The sequence below is a fragment of the Schistocerca nitens genome, chromosome 4, assembly GCF_023898315.1.
Source record: "Schistocerca nitens isolate TAMUIC-IGC-003100 chromosome 4, iqSchNite1.1, whole genome shotgun sequence".
NCBI classification, from domain to species: Eukaryota; Metazoa; Arthropoda; class Insecta; order Orthoptera; family Acrididae; genus Schistocerca; species Schistocerca nitens.
Genome location: NC_064617.1, coordinates 947,354,188 through 947,381,238, shown reverse-complemented (window position 1 = coordinate 947,381,238; position 27,051 = coordinate 947,354,188). Strand labels below are relative to the sequence as shown.

At 42.3% G+C, this 27,051-nt stretch overlaps 1 protein-coding gene across 1 annotated transcript in view; it reads left to right on the top strand.

Annotated features, from left to right (window-relative positions):
- Positions 1 to 27,051, top strand: part of LOC126253626 (RRP12-like protein) — a 161,412-nt gene that overhangs the window by 54,201 nt on the left and 80,160 nt on the right. The window contains exons 7-10 of the mRNA XM_049955103.1: positions 8,258 to 8,493; positions 9,683 to 9,950; positions 16,929 to 17,093; positions 24,114 to 24,241. Of these exons, the coding sequence (XP_049811060.1) occupies positions 8,258 to 8,493; positions 9,683 to 9,950; positions 16,929 to 17,093; positions 24,114 to 24,241 (797 nt within the window). The remainder of the gene's footprint in view (positions 1 to 8,257; positions 8,494 to 9,682; positions 9,951 to 16,928; positions 17,094 to 24,113; positions 24,242 to 27,051) is intronic.

The window sequence follows — 27,051 nt, the reverse complement described above, 5'->3', positions numbered from 1 at the left end:
TACCATCTAACACCCTACTTGCAAAACTGGAAATTTATGGCATACACAAACCATCTTTAGGTGTAATCGAATCATACTTAAGTAACAGGAGACAGTTTGTATCAATTAAAAATAGATGCTCCTCGCTGAAGGAAGTTTGGACTGGAGAGCCTCAGGGCTCGGTCCTAGGTCCTTTTCTGTTCATCATTGCAAGTAATGACTTACCTTACCATGTAGGAGCAAATTCAATTGTGTGTTATGCAGATGACACAACATTGCTCAATACACACCATGACACAACAGAACTGCATCAGACAACACAGGAAAAACTAGAGCTAGTAATGAATTGGTTTTCTTCTAATGAACTCCTATGTAATCCTGATAAAACACATAAACTAATTCTGGGTTTAACAACAGCTGTTGAAAGCAAATCAATAAAATTGTTAGGATTCCACATTGATTCAAAATTAAACTGGAAGGAACACATTAGCCATGTCTGCAAGAGAATAGCAAGAGTGTGTTATCTCATCTGAAGACTGACAGATGCAGTCACTGATGAGTATCTAAAGGTGGTATATTTTGGCCTGTTCCAATCACACATTTCCTACGGCATATTGTTATGGGGACATTCTTGCTTTGTCAGTGAAATTCTGAAAATTCAAAAAAAAGTAATCAGAATAATGAGCAAAGTTAAGCCCAAGGAACACTGCTGCCCCCTCTTTATCAAGCACATGATATTAACTGTTGTGAATCTATACATTTACACAGCACTGCTTTATGTCAGAAGCAACTTAAATGAGTTCGAGACCAGAGAGAACATACATCCTCACAACACCAGCGGTAAACTGGACATCGACATACCAATACACAGACTCACAAAGAATGCAAACTCTCACAAAATAATGAGTTTAAAACTCCAATAAACTTCCAGCTTCTGCTTGGTCACTGACCAGTAATATTTTCAAACGTAAGGTTTATGACTGGTTACTCGAAATCCCTTTGTTAGATATTTCAAAGAGGAGTTCGAAGTTGAACATCTCAGTTACGTAATTATTTTGATTCACTAGAGCACAACACACTTGCAGTATATACTTTCCGCGCGCGCGCGCGCGTGTGTGTGTGTGTGTGTGTGTGTGTGTGTGTGTGTGTATGTATTCAAAACCTCCCAAAAATGTATTCTATTTCTCAGATGGGTTTACTGTGCAATACAAAAAAAGGACTACTTAAACCTCTGTTTCCATGAGAAAGATTTTGAAGTGGAAGCAGAGTGGCCCTTTTTTGCCACAGCACATGGCAAAGGGGCTTGTGACAGTGTTGGAGCATCTGTAAAGAGACTGGCAGCTCGCACCAGTTTGCAAAGACCCATTGAAAACAAAGTAAAAACCCCATTGCAACTTTTTGAATGGGCAGTAGAAAACATTAACAATGTAGAGTTCATATTGAGCTGAAGACGTTTCTTGAAAAATCACTTTGAACAAGCATTGTTTGTCAAAGGAACACATCAGTACTGTTGGTACACACTAGTGAAATCAAGGAATCGACACAGTAAAACTTCTTCTCACACACATTTATTTTCACAACGTCCATTTACAGTGAAGAAGTCGTATATCCGCTTCAGAGGGCAGCACAACCTACAGTATAAACACAACAACAGATGGCGTAAGAGCCTTTATTCCTCAACACCCTCCCCACCCTGGTCCATCTCGGGAGGGATGACCAGCTGGACTGATCGCCAGATCTTCATACCATCTGGCTGGCAGAGGACGATGCACCATGTTTTATGGTCTCTGCTGTGCCACACTTCTTCCACCACAGCCCTCTTCCACAAGTGCCATGGTTTGCTGTCTTCTTGGAGCAGAACAACCTCTCCAATTCTCAGCTTCCTTTGTGAAAGGTATCCCTTCACCTCATGGTATTGTCTTGGCAGCAGGAGGTATTCGGTCTTCCACCTACACCAAATGTTCTCATTGACCTTTTGTGTGTCGGAACTCCTCGGCAAGGTCACTTCTAGTTGCTGGCTCTGGCCCAAATGGAATTGTTACTAATTTTTCACTGTTTAGAAAGTGGGCTGGCATCAATGCAGTATCGCTCTTTCCTTGAGTGATGGGTCGTGATGCTGATCAAGGTGGTGTTCAAATGTGGGGGCGACCAAGAACTTACCTCAAACAGCACTTGACAGAGCCTATCATGTGTTCCCACCAGCCTCCTCACCAAGCCACACATGGTGGTATGAATTTCCAAGCGATTCCATGGTGGGCACAGTAGAGCTGTATGTCAGTATGATGCATGGTTTTGGAAAGCTCTGGCAGTCTGAGTTGGCTGCATGGAATGTTGTAGCATTGTCCGAGTAGACAGTGACTGGTAGGCTCTTACGTCCTGCAAAGTTTAGCATGGCCATCAAAAATCTGTCAGTGGACATATCAGTGGCAAGTTCAATGTGAATGGCCCGTCTTGTGGCACATGTGAATAAGATGAGTAGGACTTCTTTGTTTGGTGTCCAGATTTGGGATATAATGGTCCAGCAAAATCGATGCGTGTTACTGCAAATGATCTCGAAGGCTGAACTCTGTCTAGTTGTAGTGGAGCCACCATCTCTTCATACCGGCGACTGTATTTATGGTAGGCAAGAGTGAAGAACTCTCCAAACAGCTTGTCATCCTCACAGAATCCAAAATTCTTCTCACAGTTTCCCTAACATAATCCGCTCACTGAGATGATGCAGTCTTTCATGTGTGTGTGTGTGTGTGTGTGTGTGTGTGTGTGTGTGTGTGTGATGAGAAGCTCAGTGAAATTGTGACGTCTATCCAATATAATTGGATGCTTCTCTCAGTGTGACAGTGCAGCATGTTGCAGCCTACCACCATGTCGAAGGATGCCATCATATATAAGTGATCTTTGATTCCTTGGGCAATTGCCCTTCCTTATGCTGTGCAGACAGTTTAGCAGTGAATAGTTTCTCATGAACTCTTATGATCCAGTAGGTGCATGCATTTTGTAATTCCAAAGCACTGAAACTGCCAGAGATTCTATTTTTATTTCTTGTTGTGCTGATAAATCGAAATACAGAGGCAGATACATGCAGTACTCGCCAATATGAACTAAACCCTGCTGTGTCTAGTAGTGGTTCAGTGGTGATCAGGGTGATATTTGCTCTCATTTTGGCTCGTGGCATTGACGGAAGTGGGGCTGGGATGTCCAGTGGCCAGAACTGCTTGTCTTCTGAAAGCCATGGTGGGCCACACCACCAGATATCAAGAGTGACTAGCAATTTGCTTGTAATTCCCACGTGAGATGATCTGCAGGATTTTGGCTTCCCAGGCAGTGCCTCCATTGGCTCTGTGTGGTGTGTGTCAATATCTCTGTCAGTCAATTACAAATAAAGGTTTTCAATTTGTTTCAGGGTGTATATGACCCGGGACAACTGGGAGATCCGGGAAAAACCCGGGAATTTTTTCATCCGGGGGAAAACCGGGAAAAACCTGGGAAGTTTTTAAAATTCCCAGAATTTTTGATTGTTTTAGTTTTCAGTTAAATTTTTGTAATTTTGACTGGTAAGAACTGATACTCTACCAAAGGATATTACTGTATCCCCGTACTGCAGAATAATACATCAAAAACATAAACGAGAGAAAAAAAAACGAAAATAACTTAAATTGCAGAGGAAATGCGCCATGTACAACAAGGACACACAGTGCTCATACAAGCGTCTGCCAACAGCAAAATGTGTCAAAGGCTTTAGGAAGACTATGCAATTCTTCATAACAACAAATTGCCTCTGATGAGTGTGAAGTCACTACTGTTTACATTAGATTCGTTTTAGTAGTTACGAATGGGCTCATGCACAAGCGCAGTTGAGTCGCATTTGAGTAGTAGATTCTCCTGCTTATGGCTACAGGAATGTGGCTGTTGGCTGTGCAAGCAGTCACAGCAAGCAGCTAGATGCTACCGGGAAAAGGGGGTGCCAAATTCATATTCTTGTGGGGGGGGGGGGGGGGGGAAAACTTATTTCACAAAGCACCTAACATCCAGCGCACATTCGTCTATTGCTTACCCTCTCCCTTAAAACCCACATCCTTTCGTCTTTCCCTCTCCTTCCCCTCTTTCCTGATGAGGCAACAGTTTGTTGCAAAAGCTTGAATTTTGTGTGTATGTTTGTGTTTGTTTGTGTGTCTGTCGACCTGCCAGCACTTTCATTTGGTAAGTCACATCATCTTTGTATTTAGGATTATTCATATGATTTTGAAATGCATCCCTGTAGGTTTTTGAATATTTTTGAACACATTTTAAGTTGATTTCTGAATGAATCATAAGTTGATTTTTGAATGCATGCATAGTGTACGTGATGTCTCTGTCAGGAGAATCCTTGTGGCATCTAGAAATAAAGTTTCTGTAAACAAAAGAGGACGGGGCTATACAAGCTGAGAGGAGTAAAGCTGAATGGATGAACGCCATTCGCTGTCTGATTATGTGGTTAATTGGGCTTGCAAATGTTCAGCGTTGCTATAATTACTAGTGAAATCCATAGAGTCAGACTACCAGAGTGGAAATAAATGACTAACAGGAATAACAGGTGAGAGAGATTACATATTATCTCCTCGGTGTATCCAAGAAAATGAAACTTTGACAGAAAATTTTTGGCCAGATCGCTACACTAGTAAGAACCAGTTGTACAGTCCCCGGCTAGAAGACGCTTAAGTTATATTCTGGAAGTAACGCAGAAAACGTGTTCTATGAATATATAACAATGCCTAACCAGAGAATAATCACGGGATAACTAAACCTGTGATTCTGACAGGGTTTGTGAAGTTAATCGGCGAACAAATTTTGACAATGGCAGGAATAGCTACAGAATTCTTGATGACAAGATTGTTTGTTAGAACGAGGAAGGAGAAGAAACGGGGACATCACACAAATTGTGGAAGAATAAGACGATTCCAAATTTATATAAAAATTTTGTAATACTACTTTTTTATCTCGTGCTTGAGAAACTGGTGCATATGAATGAAATGTGAAACTATTTCCTAACATAAATCTTATTGCTAGTAGTAGGCATTATATTCATCTGATGATATTGGTACTTCGTGTATTATATTCTGTCGTGTTATAAAAATGACCATTTGTGCCAAAGCAGTCTCGTTTAATTGGTGTGTGTTACAAAATTTCTGCAATATTAGAAAGGCCTATTTTGTTTCGTCTAGTAGACAGTGACAAAATAGATGTAATCAGACCGAGAAACCACACTAATCTTGGGTATTATTTGTATTAACAGCTTTTTCAGTATTAGGTAACACCATTTCGATTTTTCATGTAGCAAAACGTTTGACGAACTTCGATGAGGTAATAGATTCTTTTGCAGAAAGGAAAGCAAGAAGAAATAGATGTGGTGCAAGAAGAAAGCTGTAGCAAGATTAGTTTAATAAGTCACGGCTGCAAAATACTAACGCGAATTCTTTACAGACAAATGGAAAAACTGGTAGAAGCTGACCTCAGGGAAGAATAATTTGGATTCCGTGGAAATGTTGGAATGCATGAGGCAATAGTGACCCGACGACTTATCTTAGAAGCTAGATTAAGAAAAGGCAAACCTACGTTTCTAGCATTTGTAGACTTAGAGAAAGCTTTGGACAATGTTGACTGGAATACTCTCTTTCAAATTTGGAAGGTGGCAGGGGTAAAATACAGGGAGCAAAAGGCTATTTACAATTTGTACAGAAACCAGATGGCAGTTACGAGTCGAGGGACATGAAAGGGAAGCAGTGGTTGGGAAGGGAGTGAGACAGGGTTGTAGCCTCTCCCCGATGTTATTCAATCTGTATATTGAGCAAGCAGTAAAGGAAACAAAAGAAAAATTCGGAGTAGGAACTAAAATCCATGGAGAAGGAATAAAAACTTTGAGGTTCGCCGATGAACATGAAAAAAAGCAAAACGAGGATAATTGAAAGTAGTCGAATTAAGTCAAGTGATGCTGAGGGAATTAGATTAGGAAATGAGACACTTAAAGTAGTAAATGAGTAGCAGTCTATCCTTTTCAGTTGCTGTTATTCCATCCTGGACTTTCCATTGTGTGATACTTACTGTTAATTTTGGCCATCACAGTATCAAAGGATACGTAAAGCACTAAAACAGGCTTATAGATAAGTAAAAAAAATGTGCACTTGCACTGAAATCATACAATTTCGTTGTAATACAGAGTATTTCATCTTTTTCTGCTTCTCACCATACCTGCAGCATAACTTGCTTGCCAAATATTTCCTATTAGAGTGTCTTGCTGCAACACTACGTGAATTTCAGGATGTCATCTGATGTAATGTCCATCAGGTGGTGTTAACTATTTCACATATATTGATATTACCTTGACAGATAAAAAAATACCAGACGAGATTCGTTTCTAGGTTACCATAACGGAAATACAAAACACAGCATTTAAAATTATAGAAATCACCTAGTTAGTTACTTTGTTGCAGCATTAATGGCCTGCTTATTTTATGTGATTAGGTTGAGTTTGAAGTGAATAGAATGATGTGGTAAATTTAGAACTGGTAAGCCAGTAAACAGTTTTGGAAGAATACTCAGCTACATTTTCATAATTAATGGTTGCAAATAATACTGTAAAAAGTCTTACTTGTGCAGTTCCCTGTAATGTTTTATTTTGATAGAATAGATGTGGTGCTTGTTGAATGGTATCATTGTTACTTCAGGCCCTTGGAAATGTCACTCCATGTACAACATACACTCCTGGAAATGGAAAAAAGAACACATTGACACCGGTGTGTCAGACCCACCATACTTGCTCCGGACACTGCGAGAGGGCTGTACAAGCAATGATCACACGCACGGCACAGCGGACACACCAGGAACCGCGGTGTTGGCTGTCGAATGGCGCTAGCTGCGCAGCATTTGTGCACCGCCGCCGTCAGTGTCAGCCAGTTTGCTGTGGCATACGGAGCTCCATCGCAGTCTTTAACACTGATAGCATGCCGCGACAACGTGGACGTGAACCGTATGTGCAGTTGACGGACTTTGAGCGAGGGCGTATAGTGGGCATGCGGGAGGCCGGGTGGACGTACCGCCGAATTGCTCAACACGTGGGGCGTGAGGTCTCCACAGTACATCGATGTTGTCGCCAGTGGTCGGCGGAAGGTGCACGTGCCCGTCGACCTGGGACCGGACCGCAGCGACGCACGGATGCACGCCAAGACCGTAGGATCCTACGCAGTACCGTAGGGGACCGCACCGCCACTTCCCAGCAAATTAGGGACACTGTTGCTCCTGGGGTATCGGCGAGGACCATTCACAACTGTCTCCATGAAGCTGGGCTACGGTCCCGCACACCGTTAGGCCGTCTTCCACTCACGCCCCAACATCGTGCAGCCCGCCTCCAGTGGTGTCGCGACAGGCGTGAATGGAGGGACGAATGGAGACGTGTCGTCTTCAGCGATGAGAGTCGCTTCTGCCTTGGTGCCAATGATGGTCGTATGCGTGTTTGGCGCCGTGCAGGTGAGCGCCACAATCAGGACTGCATACGACCGAGGCACACAGGGCCAACACCCGGCATCATGGTGTGGGGAGCGATCTCCTACACTGGCCGTACACCACTGGTGATCGTCGAGGGGACACTAAATAGTGCACGGTACATCCAAACCGTCATCGAACCCATCGTTCTACCATTCCTAGACCGGCAAGGGAACTTGCTGTTCCAACAGGACAATGCACGTCCGCATGTATCCCGTGCCACCCAACGTGCTCTAGAAGGTGTAAGTCAACTACCCTGGCCAGCAAGATCTCCGGATCTGTCCCCCATTGAGCATGTTTGGGACTGGATGAAGCGTCGTCTCACGCGGTCTGCACGTCCAGCACGAACGATGGTCCAACTGAGGCGCCAGGTGGAAATGGCATGGCAAGCCGTTCCACAGGACTACATCCAGCATCTCTACGATCGTCTCCATGGGAGAATAGCAGCCTGCATTGCTGCGAAAGGTGGATATACGCTGTACTAGTGCCGACATTGTGCATGCTCTGTTGCCTGTGTCTATGTGCCTGTGGTTCTGTCAGTGTGATCATGTGATGTATCTGACCCCAGGAATGTGTCAATAAAGTTTCCCCTTCCTGGGACAATGAATTCACGGTGTTCTTATTTCAATTTCCAGGAGTGTATGTCTCCTTTATTCTGCAACCACATCCATTTTTTATTTGTTTGTTATAGTTTTTTATGCTCTATTATTGGTAATACCTAAAATTATTATCATAATTATTAACAACTATTCAAAAACTGTTACAGACGGTGTGTGAGACTGTCCTGAAAATAATGACACTTGGAGATACTCGTATAATTTCTTGTGGGCTGCAAGCTTTGCATGGTCTTTTCATCTCCCGTCCATCATCTAAAACACTACCTGGAGAGCTCAACGCACAACTGGTCGCAGCACTTTTTGACTATCAACCTGCTGCCAGCGATACAAGTCCTACTCTCGCTTGGTTGTTAGTCATGCAGGAAGCGCACATAAATTTGGCAAAGTGAGTGCTCTTTTTCAGATTGATGTGTGATGTTTAATATTTTGCTTCCAGGTTAGATTATCTGTGTGGTTAAATGTAATTGTCATCTGTGTATTCTTCCTATTTTTCTTTTCTGTGGTATGAATCAGTAAAGCATTCTGCAAGTGTATATTCTCTGTTTGAACTCGCAGGTCTTTAAATAAGTCTGTAATGAAACTGCTGCCTTTTGTCAGTGTGTTCCCTGGAGCTGACTCAGCTGACAGTCTATTGATCCAGTAGTTATGTCCATATATTTTTCTGTTGCTGGGATTGCTGTACCAGGTCAGCCTTCAGAAATGTTCTTCATAGTGAGAGCCATAACTTCCAGTTTCCATTGTTTCCTCCTTCAGTTCCTAACTACATATAACCCCTTTTACAATTGTGGAATTAGGTCCTCTAGGAGAAAAGATAATTGTCCTAAGATTTGCATACACCATTATCACATGACCTTTTCTCACAGAGGTACCATCTAGTCCTGTAATATCATGACCAAATATTTTGGATTTATGAACTGGATAGATAATCCTTGCCAGGCTGAAGCTATAAGTTGAGTTTTCCGTGTGTATGGGTGAGTAATGTCTGGCAAACAGTTTTAATCTGTCAGCCAAGTTACATTAATAATGATGAAATATTGTACATACCACTTACAATAAATTTTCTCTGTAATTAACACTTCCTGTGTTCTTTTCACATATAACTTTTGGTAAATAATGTGGGAGAAAGATGATAACTCATCAAATAGTAGAGGCCTTGTGTCATCAACAGTCACATAAACAATGAATCCTTTTTTGAGCTGCAATACACAAACATCTGTACAGCTACAGCGAGCATTGTTGTGCGTGTGGGTGTGTGCACTGTTGACCAAAAAAAGAAGTTGTCTGAAAGCTACTGAGTTTTCAGTCTAGTTTATGTGCTTGTCAACAAATCAGTGCAAATGAGAGTTGGGTTTGCTCCTAAGTTATTTACATTCTACCAGGACTTCCCATTACAATATTTCAGCAACTTAAAATTGTGTACAGTATCAAGGCAGTAACTTTCCAAGTAGATCATAGCGTAAAACCAACTTTTCCTTTGAGTAATTTTTGTCAATGCCTGTCAGACACTGCGAATCTTTGTTGATAATTGTGCATAACCTGTTATAGAAGTTGCTTAAAACCTGTCTGTTCTTCAGGGTGGACATAAATTTGTGCCTGGCGAATGTGCCCCGGTTTTTCTCAGTAGCCATACAGATGTTGTCATCTGAACGACCTGAAGTCAGAGCAGGCACTACACATGCTATGGAGGCATTGGCACAGGAGTGTTTCACAGACCACTCTGCAGCCAGTGATGTGCGAGATGTAGCTTTGGCAAAGGCAGTGAGCTGTGCACAGGCAGGCTTGAGTTACCAATATCATGATTCTTGGCCACATGTCATGCATCTTCTTGGAATTCTGTATGAGGTATTATATCTTAGTTTTTTTCTGTTTTTATACATTTGTTTGTTATACTTATTTAAAATATCTCATTTTAATGTTAATGAGTTGTATATTGAGTTGTTCAAATTTAGAAGAGCAACTGTGTTCTGCAAATCAATGAAGTACGTTGTTAATGTTGCAATAATAATACAAATAATAATAGTACTAGTAGTGGTGGTTGCAGGGGTGGTGGTGGTGGTGGTGGTGGTGGTGGTGGTGGTGGTAATAGTAATAATAATAATAAATGTACATTTGAATGAAGTAGAAAATTTTACAATAGTGATTTTAAACAATGGAAAATCCAGGATGAAATAATGACAATATTATGAAAAGGGCAGTTGCTATTCACCATGCAGCAGAGATGCTGAGTTGAAGATAGGCACAACAAAAAGACTGTCAAACAAAGCTTTCGGCCAAACAAGCCTTCATCAGAATTACACACACACACACACACACACACACACAGTCTCTGGCTGCCAAGATCAGACTGCAAGCAGCAGTGCATTATGGGACGTTATGGGAAAAGCAAACTGGGTGATGAGGGTATGGAGTAGTCTGGGGTGGGGTGGGGAGGGCTTAGCAGGGTAGGAGTGGGGGTGGTAAAGTGCTCCTTGTGGGAACATACAGGGGCGAGGTGTGAAGTTGGTAGGGCAGCTAGGTGCAGTGAGGAGGTTAAATGGATTGGTGGTGGGGGGGTCAGAAAAGGGGAGAAGTAAAAAGGCTGTGGATGCATCGGAGGGCTGTGTAGTGCTAGAATGGGAACAGGAAAGGGATAGGTGGATAAAAGACAATGACTGATGAACGTTGAGGGCAGGAGGGTTATGGAAACATAGGATATATTGCAGGGAGAGGAACCGGTGTATTCAATGCTGACATGATGAGGCATCAAGAGAACTCTTCTCACTTGACTTACAGCAGGCCTGGACACTCTCCCCCGACTCGTGGGAGTGAATGGATGCAGTTAGCTGGTCTCAAGCCAACAGAGAATGGCAATCGACCACCTGCAGACAAACTGCTAAGGACAACCACCTTGCAACCAAACCACTGCAAGAAGACCCTCAGAGAGTGAAAAGGAAGGTCATTGAGGTTCTCCAGCACACATTTCCAGATAAGAAGATGGTGAAGAAACTTCTTCCACAAGCAGCTGCACCTCCTAGACCTTACTTACTATGTAAGTCTACAAGGAATGAATGCCTCTCCGCCCAATTGTGAGTGACATTGGAGCACCAACATAAGACTTCTCAAAACACCTGACATTGAAGCTCACCCAATTTGTATGCAGCACCACGTAAGAAGTTAGGCGCCTTTCATCCAGCAACTACAGAACTTCTGATTGAGCCAAGAAGACCTCATCATGAGCTTTGGCATTGTATCCCTTTTTACTAGGGTACTTCTAAGAGACTTGCTAAGGCTCATAGGAGAAAAGTTTGGACCAGTGCTAACAAAACAGCTCGATTTTGTGCTTATGTCAACCTGCTTTCTGTTCGATGGGAACTACTACTAAGAAACAGATAGAGTAATGGTGGGCTGCCCACTATCACCAGTAGTGGCTGGTATGTTTGTGGAGGCTTCTGAAGAAGCAACCTTGGAGTTGGCAGTGTACAACCCTTCTTGCTTTCTTCGATACGTAGACGATACATTTTTAATCTGGTTGCTTGGGCGACATCACCTGCAAGACTTTCTGCAGTACCTGAACTTGCTGCACCAGAATATCAAGTTCATGATGAAGGCAAAAGAAAACAACCAGCTTCCATTTCTGGATATGCTGGTCAGGTGAGGACCAGATGCAACACTTGGACACGGTGCCTACTGTAAACCAACACAAACAGATTTGTACCCGCATGCCTCCAGCTATCATGCTCCTTCACAGCAAGAATGTGCTGTAAGCACACTGGTACACAGAACAAGAAAGATCTCAGACGTTGACATCTTAGCTGCTGAACTGCAGCACTTACAGGCCGTGTTTTCCCACAAACAATAACAACAAACACCAGATAAAACCTGCCTTAAGATAGAAGAAACTGAGAGTGCAGTCTACCACTGATGAAGACAAACTGGCTGTGATAGCAGTTATACCATGCTTTGGGAATACGTCAGAAAAGATTGGCAGATTGATCTGAAAACACAATGTCAAGTGCGTGTTTCACTCTCCACTCAAGATAAAATCCTTATTAGGATCAGTCAAGGATGACTTAGGACTCCGTAAAACTGGGAGTTTATCATATCCCTTGCAGTTTGGGAAAATGTATGTAGGACAGACCATCCGGATTGTAAGAGGAGAGATGCAGTGAGCATAAATGCCACACAAAAGACGTACAGCTGACAAAGTCCGCCATGGCAGAGAACTGCATCTTCCATGGACATGGCATGAACTGCAATGGCACAAAGGTGTTGCAGCAATCAAATACCTTCTGGGGTTGTATTCTCAAAGAGGCAGTGGAGATATTACTGCACGAAGAGCTACTAGGAAAGTACAGCAGCATTCAGTTAAGAAAGGCCTAGGATCCAGCCTGGAGTATGATCAAATCACATTGGATGTCTATATGGAAATCCGTTCCCATCAGGACATTTGGAGAAGAAGCATTGTAACCATGGTGACTGAGAGCTACATGCGGCTGTGACTACAGAAGGAGTGAGGTCATGATCTGTTGCGGGGAGCCCTTTGCTTCCTCAACCACCAGCCATGCACCATGCGGAGGCTGCTTTGGGTGGTTGGGGGGGGGGGGGTGTAAAGACTATATAGAGTCGGCAGCCATCAGAGATCGTTACACTCCAGGAACTATAGAAGATGTCAAGAAGTCGGCTTGCCAAAATATCACACTTTTTGGATGATGCCTGCCGGACGAATACCCAAAAAATATTCAAAAATTCATTTAGGTCTGGTTTTTCTCCCCTGCACCCCTCCCACCTTTTAAAATGGTTGCTGAAAATCAGTTATGTCATTATTATTTATTGTTTTATACACAATGTGTAATGGAAAATAATTCCTATCATCAAGTGTGTTTTCTTGCTGTAAATGGGATTTTAAGTGTGAAGTTTGCTGGTTGTGAGCTGCTGAATTGTTGTGATGTATTTTCTGTAAATAGACATGCAAATAAATTACTGGTACTGGTGATATGTCTTATTGACACTGGCAGATGTGACTGTAATTGTACTTTGGTAATTCTGAAGTGCCTTGGTGTGTGGTAAGAAGCAGATTTGAGTTTCAGCATGAGAGAGGTGGTCCCATGACAGTCTTGTTGCCATATGTGGCAGAGCTTGAGAAAATCTTTCACATGCCCAACAACAGATGTGACACCAGAGTGTAAACTACAAGCTTGCTAATATGGTGTTGCGTTCATGTGGAAGTGCCTCTTCATACAAATACTGTACAATACGAGTAACTGAAAATTGGTTACTTTATTGAAACTGACACCAATAGTACAGCTCATCTAAATACAGTTCACTATTAAATGCACTGTCCATTAGCCTGAATAATCGTCATTTGTAGTGCAAACTGCTGTGAGATGTGCAAGAAGAGAATCAGCGAGGTCCTGGAAGGTACCAGCAGGAATGTGGAGCCATGCTCACTCCAGTACCGTGGCCAGGTGCACTGTGTTTCTCAGCTGAACATTAGAGGCGTGAACAGTCCAGTCGAGATGATAATGCAGATTCTCAGTTGGGTTTAAATCCAGGGAGGTTGGTGACCAGGAGAATACGGTAAACTCATCCTGGTGCTCTTCGAACCACACACATACACTGCGAGTTGTGCAAAATGTTAATTGTCCTCGTGGCAGATGCCATCGTGCTGAGGAAAAACAAGCTGCATGTGGGGGTAGATGTTGTCCCCAAAGATGGAGGCATACTCATGTTGATCCATTGTGCCATACAGAGTAACAAGATCACCCGAGTGCCACTAAAACATTCCCCAGGCAGTAAGACTCTGACAATTGTTGCAGGGTGTTTGCTTTAAGGCGTTGCATGCCGTACATGCCGACGGTCATCTGTCAGATGGAGTGTAAAAAGTGATCCATCTGGAAAGGCCACTGTCACCATATCAAATTGTGATATTGGCGCACAAATTCCAGCCTTCGTCGCTGATGAACGGCAGGCAGCATGGGTACAGGGACCATGCATCTATTATGGAGACCCATAAACAGCAACATTTGCTGAACAGTCATTGAGGAGAGACTGTTCGGGGTTTACCTGGATGGTCAGTTGCTCAACAGCTGCACATCTATTTGCCTATATACGTCTCCGACAGGTGTCGCTCACACCTGTCACCTATGGCCCGTAGTGCACTACAGGCGCCTCAGCGCCACTTTTGTTTAGTGCTATTTTGCCATGCGTGGTATACTTTAACCATGGCAGCTCATGAACAGTTTAGAAACGTAGCCATTTTGGAAGACAAATATCACACCCTTTTGGACATCAGGTAAATGACCTCATTTCTACATAATGACAATAACTGCACTGTTTTTCATGCCCTCCCAATACGGTTTACATACTGTCCACTGCTAGTGCCGCCACTTGCCGTCTGTGATTGGTTATTGCATGTTGACATTGAATAAAGGCGGTGTTCGCGTTAATGCGACTGGACTGTGTAGTATTTGTTAGGTAAGCTGTCTTTTTGAGAGGAAATCCACATCTATATTTACATGTGGAGATTTATGATGTGTGTATTATGACAAAGAATCCCCAACAGGAAAACATTTCTATTAATTTGCATACATGAGTCATAAGATTTTCATACAAGATTACTAGTGACATGCACTTATATAGTCAGATCTCCTGTGCGTTATCTTTCCAGACACCCACCACCTACCGAAGTCCCACTGTCCAGCATTCCCCTCATGACTCAGTACCATCCAGGACTGGAGCAACTGAATTACATTCTCCGCCAGGGTTTTGACTACCTGAAATGAGAAATATCCTACCCACTATCCTTCTCACCCCTCCCACAGTGGTATTCTGCCACCCACTGAACCTTCCCAACATCTTCGTCCATCCCCACACTTGCCGTGCTACCAACCCCTTACCTCATGGTGCATATCCCTGTAATAGATCTAGATACAAGAACTGTCCCATACCTCCTCCCACCACCACCTACCACAAACATCACCAATCCAATCAAAGGCAGGGCTACCTGTGCAACCAGTCATGTGATCTGCAAGCTAAGCTGCAACCACTGTGCTGCATCCTACATGGGCATGATAACCAACAAGCTGTCTGTCTGCATGAATGGCCACCTACAAATTGTGGCCAAGAAACTAGGGGACCACCCTGTTGCTGAACACGGTGCCAAACATGACATCCTTCATTTCAATGACTGCTTCACAGCCTGTACCATCTGGATCCTTCGCACCAACACCCGCCATTCTGAATTGTGCACGTGGGAACTCTCCCTGCATTATATCCTACATTCCTGTAATGCTCCTGTCCTCAACTTTCATCATTGTCCCTTTCCTGTTCCCATTCCAGCACAACACAGCCCTCTATTCCACCAATGCACTCACAGTCTTTTTACTTCTTTTCCGCTAACCCCCCCCCCCGCCCCCCCCCCCCTCCCCACCTCTGTCTAACCTCCCAACTGCATGTGGCTGCCCTACCCTATCTCCATCTCATCACTGTATGCTACCACAAGCAGCACTTTACTGTCCTCTACCCCTGCCTTGGTATCCCTCCCCCTCACCAGGCTAGCCTCCTCCTTACCCCCACCACCAAATGGCTTCAGCTACCAGAGACTGTGGTCTTTGTGTGTGTGTGTGTGTGTGTGTGTGTGTGTGTGTGTGTGTGTGTGTGTGTGTGTGTATATTGTGTATTGTGTATTGTACCAGGGACCTAGAAATGATGGAGAGGCTTTGTCCCTGCCATAGCCCTCAGCAGTTCACAACCCCACAACAGGCTATAGCAGTCCATTCACCCCACCGCTGCCCCACACCGAACCCAGTGTTATTGTGCGGTTCGGTCCCCAGTGGACAGTAACAATCTTAAAAAGAAACAACATGTTATATCAATGCCCTTTAATGTAACAAAATTACACTGTAATCAACGTATTTTTAGTCTTTAGATTTATGTAGTTAAGATTTGCAGCAATCAAACTTCCATTCATTAAGGTTTAGAAAGGCTATCAACCTTATAGTGAGTGTTGAGACTGTTATCTACATATTCCAATTTAATGTTAATATATCTTGTACTGTTTTTGATTCAGCTGTGGAAAAAAAAAATGTTAAACCAAGATAAACATATTGTAAAATGCTCTTACCTTTGCAAGTTGAATACTTATTTCTTCAAAACCATTTGAAAAAACACTCTTCTTTGTTTCCTCTCTTGAAATAATAACAACTTGGGATAATTATTTGAATCGCTTTCTTAATAAATAACAAGCTGTTTAATCAATCTGCTGTTTGAAACAAAGTTCAGGTAATAAATTATTTTAAAAGTTAATGTTTTTAACCAAACAAAAAAAGTTAATTGAAGGTCAGAAGTAGGAAGAGAATTATTCTCCGGGCCGCTGGCTATCAGCAGCGTATCCCTGCACAGCAGTACACAATACCATTCCAAAGGCTTTCCCTCTGCTGACCCTAACATGATGCAAGCACAAGCAGCATGAAGAAAAAAAATCATATTAGTTAGCACAATATGTTGTGTCCATATATACAGTTTCCATCCAGCAGATTGATTGTTATGCTAACTCACAAGGTAGACATGTGGTACAGTGTAATTCAAAGAATATGAATTTAACGCCATCCTGCTAAGTATCATTATAGGATCCAGTGAAACATTGGGCAGTATAAAATGTATTTCTCTGCCTACACACACACACACACACACACACACACACACACACACACACACACGAAAAATAAAAGATGTGCCCGATGGTTTGTTATTGATACTCTTGTTTCATCTGTAGAACAAAGCCTTCTGAACTGTTTTATTGCTTGTCATTAATAGTTCAAATGTTTTGTTTTTTCTTTGCAGGTAGCATTGGAAAATGATTATAAACTCTTTCTACCTTCATTGAAGATACTGGGTGATTTACGTGACTCTCACCAATTTTCTTATTCTCGAGAATTGGAGTATGCTGTTGGAAAGGCAATTCGCTCTTTGGGACCCAGAACAGTCCTCAGTGCAATTCCATTAGAGGTAATGTTTTGGTATACTTTTAAAAGAAAAGTTGTAGCATTACTTAAATGTGATGGTTACCCAGAAAGTAATGCACCGCATTTTTTTTTCTCTTCAACAATTCTTTATTGAACATAATGAGAATTACACATATGAATGAATATTGGTTAAAAACAGTCTTGGTTGCAATTTTATTTTTTTTTTTATTTTTCAACTACGCGTTTCACCTTATTTAGGCATCTTCAGGTTTACCTTAATTTGGTATTTCTTAAAACGATCCTTATGAATGAATGGTGTTTTATCTACACACCCTATTTTTCTACATAATCTCCATCCCATTCTGTGGCCTTCCTCCAGTGCGAAAAAAGGGTGTGTACACCCTATTGGTACCAATCCTTGTGGTGGTGGTGGAGCCAGTGGTTCAGTGTGTGAATCACCACCACCTCATCATCCTCAAAATGTCTTCCACAAAGGGCAACCTTTAATGGCCCAAACAAGTGGAAGTCGGAGGGGGCTCTGCCGAACCACCTTCTGATGACTTCACCCTCCTTGCCCTGAGACCAATTGTATTTCTGTCAAGAGCAGATGCTCTATAGACTTTGCACAAGCATTTGTGAATATTCCCCACAGTTTCTCTGTATATAGTGAGAAATTCATTGCTGGCATGTTGCTTGAAATGTACATCACCTACAGACACCATTTTGAAACTGCCTTGCAGCTACACTACCTGTCGGAAGTGGCGCCCTCACTCAGGAGACTTCAAATAATACATACGTAACGTTTCACATTTGCAGCGTTGTTTTCAACTGAGGGGGAGGAGGGGGGCGGGGGGGGGGGGGGGCAGAACAGTGCATTAGTTTATGGGTAACTCTCGTGCTATATGATATTCATTTAAATTCCTGGTGAGTCCAGCCTCAGTGGCCAGGTACAATAGTCATGTGTGTGAATTGTGCATGTTTTTGACTTCAGCAGGAGGCCTTTTGGCCAAAGCTCAAATGTATAGCTGCCCTTTTGTTATGCATGTCCACAACTCAATGTCTCTTCTGTATCTGTCCTTTTCATAATATTGTTGATATTCCTTTAAAATGTTTTTGTTGTGGTACATTACAAATTAATGAATGATCAAGTGTAGAAAATATGTTACATCCATTTTGCGTGTGTGTGTATGTGTGTGTGTGTATATATTCCAAAAAGAAAGATGATGAGACTTACCAAACAAAAGCGCTGGCAGGTCGATAGACACACAAACAAACACAAACATACACACAAAATTCTAGCTTTCGCAACAAACGGTTGCTTCGTCAGGAAAGAGGGAAGGAGAGGGAAAGATGAAAGGAGGTGGGTTTTAAGGGAGAGGGTAAGGAGTCATTCCAATCCCAGGAGCGGAAAGACTTACCTTAGGGGGAAAAAAGGACAGGTATACACTCGCGCGCACACACACACACATCCATCCATGTGTGTGTGTGAGTGTATACCCGTCCTTTTTTCCCCCTGAGGTAAGTCTTTCCGCTCCTGGGATTGGAATGACTCCTTACCCTCTCCCTTAAAACCCACCTCCTTTCATCTTTCCCTCTCCTTCCCTCTTTCCTGACGAAGCAACCGTTTGTTGCGAAAGCTAGAATTTTGTGTGTATGTTTGTGTTTGTTTGTGTGTCTATCGACCTGCCAGCGCTTTTGTTTGGTAAGTCTCATCATCTTTCTTTTTAGATATATTTTTTCCACGTGGAATGTTTCCCTCTGTTATATATATATATATATATATATATATATATATATATATATATATATATATATATAAAAAGAAAGATGATGAGACTTACCAAACAAAAGCGCTGGCAGGTCGATAGACACACAAACAAACACAAATATACACACAAAATTCAAGCTTTCGCAACAAACTGTTGCCTCATCAGGAAAGAGGGAAGGAGAGGGAAAGACGAAAGGATGTGGGTTTTAAGGGAGAGGGTAAGGAGTCATTCCAATCCCGGGAGCGGAAAGACTTACCTTAGGGGGAAAAAAGGGACAGGTATACACTCGCACACACACACATATCCATCCACACATACAGACACAAGCAGACATATTTAAATATGTCTGCTTGTGTCTGTATGTGTGGATGGATATGTGTGTGTGTGCGAGTGTATACCTGTCCCTTTTTTCCCCCTAAGGTAAGTCTTTCCGCTCCCGGGATTGGAATGACTCCTTACCCTGTCCCTTAAAACCCACATCCTTTCGTCTTTCCCTCTCCTTCCCTCTTTCCTGATGAGGCAACAGTTTGTTGCGAAAGCTTGAATTTTGTGTGTATATTTGTGTTTGTTTGTGTGTCTATCGACCTGCCAGCGCTTTTGTTTGGTAAGTCTCATCATCTTTCTTTTTAGATATATTTTTTCCACGTGGAATGTTTCCCTCTGTTATATTTATATCATTAATTTGAACCCAACAATGACGTTTGTTATTGTCACTGTTACATTTCGAAGTCTTTTCTGTCGTCTTATTTCCTCCTCCTGTTTTTGCCAGTAGTTTCCCTTTGTATTCACCTTCTCCTTTTCACCGTAATCCACTATACAATTTTATCCCGCCGATATATACTCAACAATACGTAATAATACGTAACCCACTTCCAAACCATAACCAAAAAATTTTTTCTTCCGCTACTGCTATAAAATCCACCGTTTCTAGTTCACAAACAGTTCCTTTCAGCTATTAAACAACCTTTTCGGCTAGTTTTAATAACTTTTGCTTTATTTCGATTTCCGTTTTTTCACATCACCTGGTCTTTAAATATGTCTGCTTGTGTCTGTATGTGTGGATGGATATGTGTGTGTGTGTGCGAGTGTATACCTGTCCCTTTTTTCCCCCTAAGGTAAGTCTTTCCGCTCCCGGGATTGGAATGACTCCTTACCCTCTCCCTTAAAACCCACATCCTTTCGTCTTTCCCTCTCCTTCCCTCTTTCCTGATGAGGCAACAGTTTGTTGCGAAAGCTTGAATTTTGTGTGTATATTTGTGTTTGTTTGTGTGTCTATCGACCTGCCAGCGCTTTTGTTTGGTAAGTCTCATCATCTTTCTTTTTAGATATATTTTTTCCACGTGGAATGTTTCCCTCTGTTATATATATATATATATATATATATATATATATATATATATATATATATATATATATATATATATATATATATATATATATATATTCCCAATTATATAGTGAGTGATAATGATGTCATATTGATTAACGTGATGAACGTCACTCTTGATAGAGTACAGTGTTGTTACACCATGTTACAGCAGTACAGTGAGTTGAACAAGTAAAAATGAATATGTGTAGATTTTGATAGTGAACTACTGACAACTGTTATTTAAAGCTGAAGTTACTGGATAAATTCCACATTTGGACATCAGTATACAATTCACTTGCACACATACTCATCTTGGCCTTGGGTCCAACACTGTTTCGCTGAAATGTGGGATGAGATGCAGTATTACCTCTGTAACATACCCACACTGCTCTCAGTTTACACTTTGTGCCTAGCCAGGCCTGGACTTTTAAGCATGATATCCAACTGGAGACCACAAGTGTGGGCTGTCAGTTCTTGGTGCAAATGTTACTGAAAAGTGTGTCCATGCCACAGCAGTTTTAAAGAGAGTTGTTATGTATTCATCACTGTATTTACACATTGGGTTGCTGTCCTGTGGATTGAGGAGGAAATTCCATCAGGAAACACATGAAAAATATTAGCCTTAGTCAGGGACCACCCTTTTCTTTGCTACTTAACTGTCATGCTACTGTGGGAAGAAACAAAAGTTTAGAAGCAGTTGGTGATTTCTCACATTTTCTTAGTGTGATTAATTAAGTGTGTGCTTCTAGGTGTTCTGCTAAGTTGTTTTTGCTATTATATGCCCAATATTTTGACAACTGACCTGCCTGCACTTAAAGCAGACTGATTGGGCTGCAGGTACACGTAACAGCAAAACTCGCAGCATCTGAAGAAGACGGCTGGGTTGGCTGCCTAAATGTTGTGCATAAAATGGAGAGAGAGACAGAGGCAGAGAGAGACAGAGACAGAGACAGAGACAGAGAGAGAGAGAGGGGGGGGGGGGGAACTCGGCATAATACCCAGAAGCATATGTGTGGTGTGTGATCAGAACAAAAGTCCTGCTTCATCCTATGCTTCCGTCGTTGTTTCTTTATTTTCTTTCTCTCTTGCATCTTTCTCGCAGTTAAAAACAGGCAGGAAGAAAATAATCAGTTTCTTTGGTGTAGTTCATTACCACTTGCCTTGTTCTCTTAAGCTGGTGGCAGCTGTTTGCCTGGGGAGAGTGTATACAAAAGAAATTAGATGAAAGGTAAATCGTATAAAGAAAAATAGGTAGACAGTAAACAATCTGATAACTAACTCGTAAAGTTATATATATATATATATATATATATATATATATATATATATATATATATATCTAAAAAGAAAGATGATGAGACTTACCAAACAAAAGCGCTGGCAGGTCGATAGACACACAAACAAACACAAATATACACACAAAATTCAAGCTTTCGCAACAAACTGTTGCCTCATCAGGAAAGAGGGGAAGGAGAGGGAAAGACGAAAGGATGTGGGTTTTAAGGGAGAGGATAAGGAGTCATTCCAATCCCGGGAGCGGAAAGACTTACCTTAGGGGGAAAAAAGGACAGGTATACACTCGCACACACACCCATATCCATCCACACATACAGACACAAGCAGACATATTTAAAGACAAAGAGTTTGGGCAGAGATGTCAGTCGAGGTGGAAGAGTAGAGGCAAAGAAGTTGTTGAAAGACAGGTGAGGTATGAGTGGCGGCAACTTGAAATTAGCGGAGATTGAGGCCTGGCGGATAACGAGAAGAGAGGATATACTGAAGGGCAAGTTCCCATCTCCGGAGTTCGGATAGGTTGGTGTTGGTGGGAAGTATCCAGATAACCCGGACGGTGTAACACTGTGCCAAGATGTGCTGGCTGTGCACCAAGGCATGTTTAGCCACAGGGTGATCCTCATTACCAACAAACACTGTCTGCCTGTGTCCATTCATGCGAATGGACAGTTTGTTGCTGGTCATTCCCACATAGAATGCATCACAGTGTAGGCAGGTCAGTTGGTAAATCACGTGGGTGCTTTCACACGTGGCTCTGCCTTTGATCATGTACACCTTCCGGGTTACAGGACTGGAGTAGGTGGTGGTGGGAGGGTGCATGGGACAGGTTTTGCACCGGGGGCGGTTACAAGGATAGGAGCCAGAGGGTAGGGAAGGTGGTTTGGGGATTTCATAGGGATGAACTAACAGGTTACGAAGGTTAGGTGGACGGCGGAAAGACACTCTTGGCGGAGTGGGGAGGATTTCATGAAGGATGGATCTCATTTCAGGGCAGGATTTGAGGAAGTCGTATCCCTGCTGGAGAGCCACATTCAGAGTCTGGTCCAGTCCCGGAAAGTATCCTGTCACAAGTGGGGCACTTTTGTGGTTCTTCTGTGGGGGATTCTGGGTTTGAGGGGATGAGGAAGTGGCTCTGGTTATTTGCTTCTGTACCAGGCCGGGAGGGTAGTTGCGGGATGTGAAAGCTGTCGTCAGGTTGTTGGTGTAATGTTTCAGGGATTCCAGACTGGAGCAGATTCGTTTGCCACGAAGACCTAGGCTGCTCCAGTCTGGAATCCCTGAAACATTACACCAACAACCTGACGACAGCTTTCGCATCCCGCAACTACCCTCCCGGCCTGGTACAGAAGCAAATAACCAGAGCCACTTCCTCATCCCCTCAAACCCAGAATCCCCCACAGAAGAACCACAAAAGTGCCCCACTTGTGACAGGATACTTTCCGGGACTGGACCAGACTCTGAATGTGGCTCTCCAGCAGGGATACGACTTCCTCAAATCCTGCCCTGAAATGAGATCCATCCTTCATGAAATCCTCCCCACTCCGCCAAGAGTGTCTTTCCGCCGTCCACCTAACCTTCGTAACCTGTTAGTTCATCCCTATGAAATCCCCAAACCACCTTCCCTACCCTCTGGCTCCTATCCTTGTAACCGCCCCCGGTGCAAAACCTGTCCCATGCACCCTCCCACCACCACCTACTCCAGTCCTGTAACCCGGAAGGTGTACATGATCAAAGGCAGAGCCACGTGTGAAAGCACCCACGTGATTTACCAACTGACCTGCCTACACTGTGATGCATTCTATGTGGGAATGACCAGCAACAAACTGTCCATTCGCATGAATGGACACAGGCAGACAGTGTTTGTTGGTAATGAGGATCACCCTGTGGCTAAACATGCCTTGGTGCACAGCCAGCACATCTTGGCACAGTGTTACACCGTCCGGGTTATCTGGATACTTCCCACCAACACCAACCTATCCGAACTCCGGAGATGGGAACTTGCCCTTCAGTATATCCTCTCTTCTCGTTATCCGCCAGGCCTCAATCTCCGCTAATTTCAAGTTGCCGCCACTCATACCTCACCTGTCTTTCAACAACTTCTTTGCCTCTACTCTTCCACCTCGACTGACATCTCTGCCCAAACTCTTTGTCTTTAAATATGTCTGCTTGTGTCTGTATGTGTGGATGGATATGGGTGTGTGTGCGAGTGTATACCTGTCCTTTTTTCCCCCTAAGGTAAGTCTTTCCGCTCCCGGGATTGGAATGACTCCTTATCCTCTCCCTTAAAACCCACATCCTTTCGTCTTTCCCTCTCCTTCCCCTCTTTCCTGATGAGGCAACAGTTTGTTGCGAAAGCTTGAATTTTGTGTGTATATTTGTGTTTGTTTGTGTGTCTATCGACCTGCCAGCGCTTTTGTTTGGTAAGTCTCATCATCTTTCTTTTTAGATATATTTTTCCACGTGGAATGTTTCCCTCTGTTATATATATATATATATATATATATATATATATATATATATATATATATATATATATATATATAGTTGCATGAGAGAATAGGTACAATTGCTGTATTAATTCTTTATTTCTGCAATTTAAAAGTATGAATATAAACATTTTATTGTTTTGCAGCTTGTTGGTGAAGAGAGAACTTATGACTTTAAACGCAGTTGGCTTCTTCCAGTTTTAAGAGATAATATTCAGAATGCTGAGCTTCGATACTTTGTGCAGTTTTTTCTTCCATTGGCGTCAAGATGCAGGTTTGTTTTAAAAGTTAATTACCAATGCTGTATAAAGTGATAAAGCTGAAAAATTAGAGCATTAAAAAGAATTAAAATCTCTGTCTTGTTTTAAAAATTTTCCTGCAATTAGATGTAATCAAACATTCATAGAACTTAGCAAAATACACACATCCACATCATAATTTGTGGTTTGCTGCACATAGGCATATAAGCTTCTGTTTCTGGCTCTTTAATGGCATAATAAAATGAAAATCTGTTTCATTTTTCGATAAAAGGTTTTGATTTCAGACTCAATTCTTCATCTTCTTCTTTACAATACTTTTACTCATCAAAAACTCATACTTGAAGCACATCCTCATGACACATAAAGAGAAACTTAATGTAGTAGCTGTCTAAGAACCATACTTAGTAAGATAGTGTAATATTCATTGATCTGTACACTAAAGTGACAAAAGTAATGGAATAGCGATATGCACAAATACAGGTGATGGCAGTATCACAACCACAAGGTATAAAAGAGAAATGCATTGGTGGAACTGTCATTTGTACGCAGGTGATTCATGTAAAAAGGTGTCTGACATGATTATGGCCACACGACAGGTATTAACAGACTGAATGTGGAATGGTGGATGGTAGTTGGAGCTAGACAAATGGGACATTCCATTTTGCAAATCATTAGGGAATTCAACATTCCAAGATTCACAATGTCAGGAGTGTGCGGAGAATACAAATTTCGGGGATTACCCCTCACCACGGACAATGCAGTGGCCAACAACCTTCACTTAATGACTGAGAGCAGCAGTGTTTGTGTAGAGTTGTCAGTGCTAACAGATAAGCAACACTACATGAAATCACTGCAGAAATCAACCTGGGACATACGACTAACGTAGCCGTTAGTACAGTGCAGTGAAATTTGGCATTAATGGCATTGGCTATGGCAGCAGACGACCGACACGAGTGCCTTTACCAACAGCGCAACATTGCCTTCAGTGTGTCTCCTGGGCTCATGGCCATGCCAGTTAGACCCTAGATGACTAGAAAAATATTGCCTTGTCAGATGAGTCTGGATTTCTGTTGGTAAGAGCTGATGGTACGATTGTGGCACAGGCCCCTCAAAGCCATAGACACCAGTTGTCAACAAGGCACAGCACAAGCTGGTGGTGGCTCCATAATGGTGTGGGCTGTGTTTGTGTGGAATAGACAGGTCCTCTGGTTCAACTGAACCAATCATTGACTGGAAATGGTTATGATCAGCTACTTAAAGACAATTTGCAGCCTTTGATGTTCCCAAACAATGGTGTCATGTCACTAGGCTTGAATTGTTCTTCATCGGGTTGAACATTCTGGATCACTCAAGACAATGATTTGGCCACCCAGTTGCCCGACATGACTCCCACGGAACATCTGCTGGACATAATTGAGAGGCCAGTTTGCGCACAAAATTCTACACCGGCAACATTTTCGAACAGCTATAGAGGCAACATGGTCCAATACTTCTGCAGGGGACTTCCAACAATTCCACATGTGCATTTTGTGCATTACGCTGGGCAAAAGGAGGTCCAGCACTATAGTGGGAGGCCTCCCATGACTGTCATCGCTTCAGTGTATGTGCACTATGTCCTTGGTTTCATGCAAGCTGACCTTTTTTCTGATTTTCGTGGTCCAAAAATGTGCCTGCATCTTAGATTCAGGTACAAAGCCTAAGGAAGTTCTGAAAAATGCTGCTAGAAGCCACTGCAAGGAATTATTTTAGGGATGTTTTTAAGAAGCTTACAAAAGTTGGAAAGCGTGATAAGCTCAGTTTTACATTGTGACAGCTCCAGCTCCATTCAGAAGCTGTCAGCATGTGTCAGTGTACATCAAACCATTTCTCAATGCTGCCAATATTTGTGTTTCACTGCCTTAATTTAATTTCTTATTCACAAGTACAAATAAATTCCACATTTGAACATGAACATCCTTACAGATGAGCTTTTACAAAATCTTATTACTTCCATGAGAGATCTCTACCATAGCAGATGATCAGTATGAATCATATGTTATCTGCCCTGCATGCAGTGGATGAAACTTTTGTGCTGCACTCCCCCTCCTGTAAATTCATTTCTGTTTCTTCCACTGACCCCTAGGCTGCTGAGAGCAATACTCATTACAACATTTCCAAATGGTGCATTCAGATTTCATCTTTGTTTCAGTCTACTTTAGTACTTTGCTGAAGTGCCAGGTTTTAATCTACCATGATGAAGCATTTTCACTATACCCTGAAGTTGAAAAGAGAACTGATTTCTCTCACTGAGAAAACATCAAAACATGATGCAGGTCAGTGGTATAGAATTGATGAGAATTATGTGAGACAGTGCAATCAGCAAAAGAAACAAATTTTAAGTTGTTCCAGCAATAAAAAAAAAAAAATTGGGCGAAAGTGTGGCCACTGTTATAGATTGTAAGTTGTACTGAATGATTTTGTTAGGGAGCAATGACAGAAGTGCTTACCCATGGATGCAGAAGTTATTCACATTAAAGCACATGATGGTGTTCAACAGCAAAAGATTTCAAAGAAGCTGCAATTGGGTTGCTTGTTTCATGAAGTGTTTGGGATTTTCTCTTCGGAGGAGCACTTCTGTTACACAGAAGCTGCCAGAAAACCATGAGGAAAATCTCGCCGCATTTCTTAATCAAATAGCATGCCAAAAATAATTACATTCTTCATCAGATAGGTATTGCAGACCAAACAGTAGTGTATTTTGATATGCCAAAAATTATGTGGTAGAAGTGAAAGGGAAAAAAGATGTCAATACGCTGTTTGCGGGTTGTGAAAAGCAGAACATGTC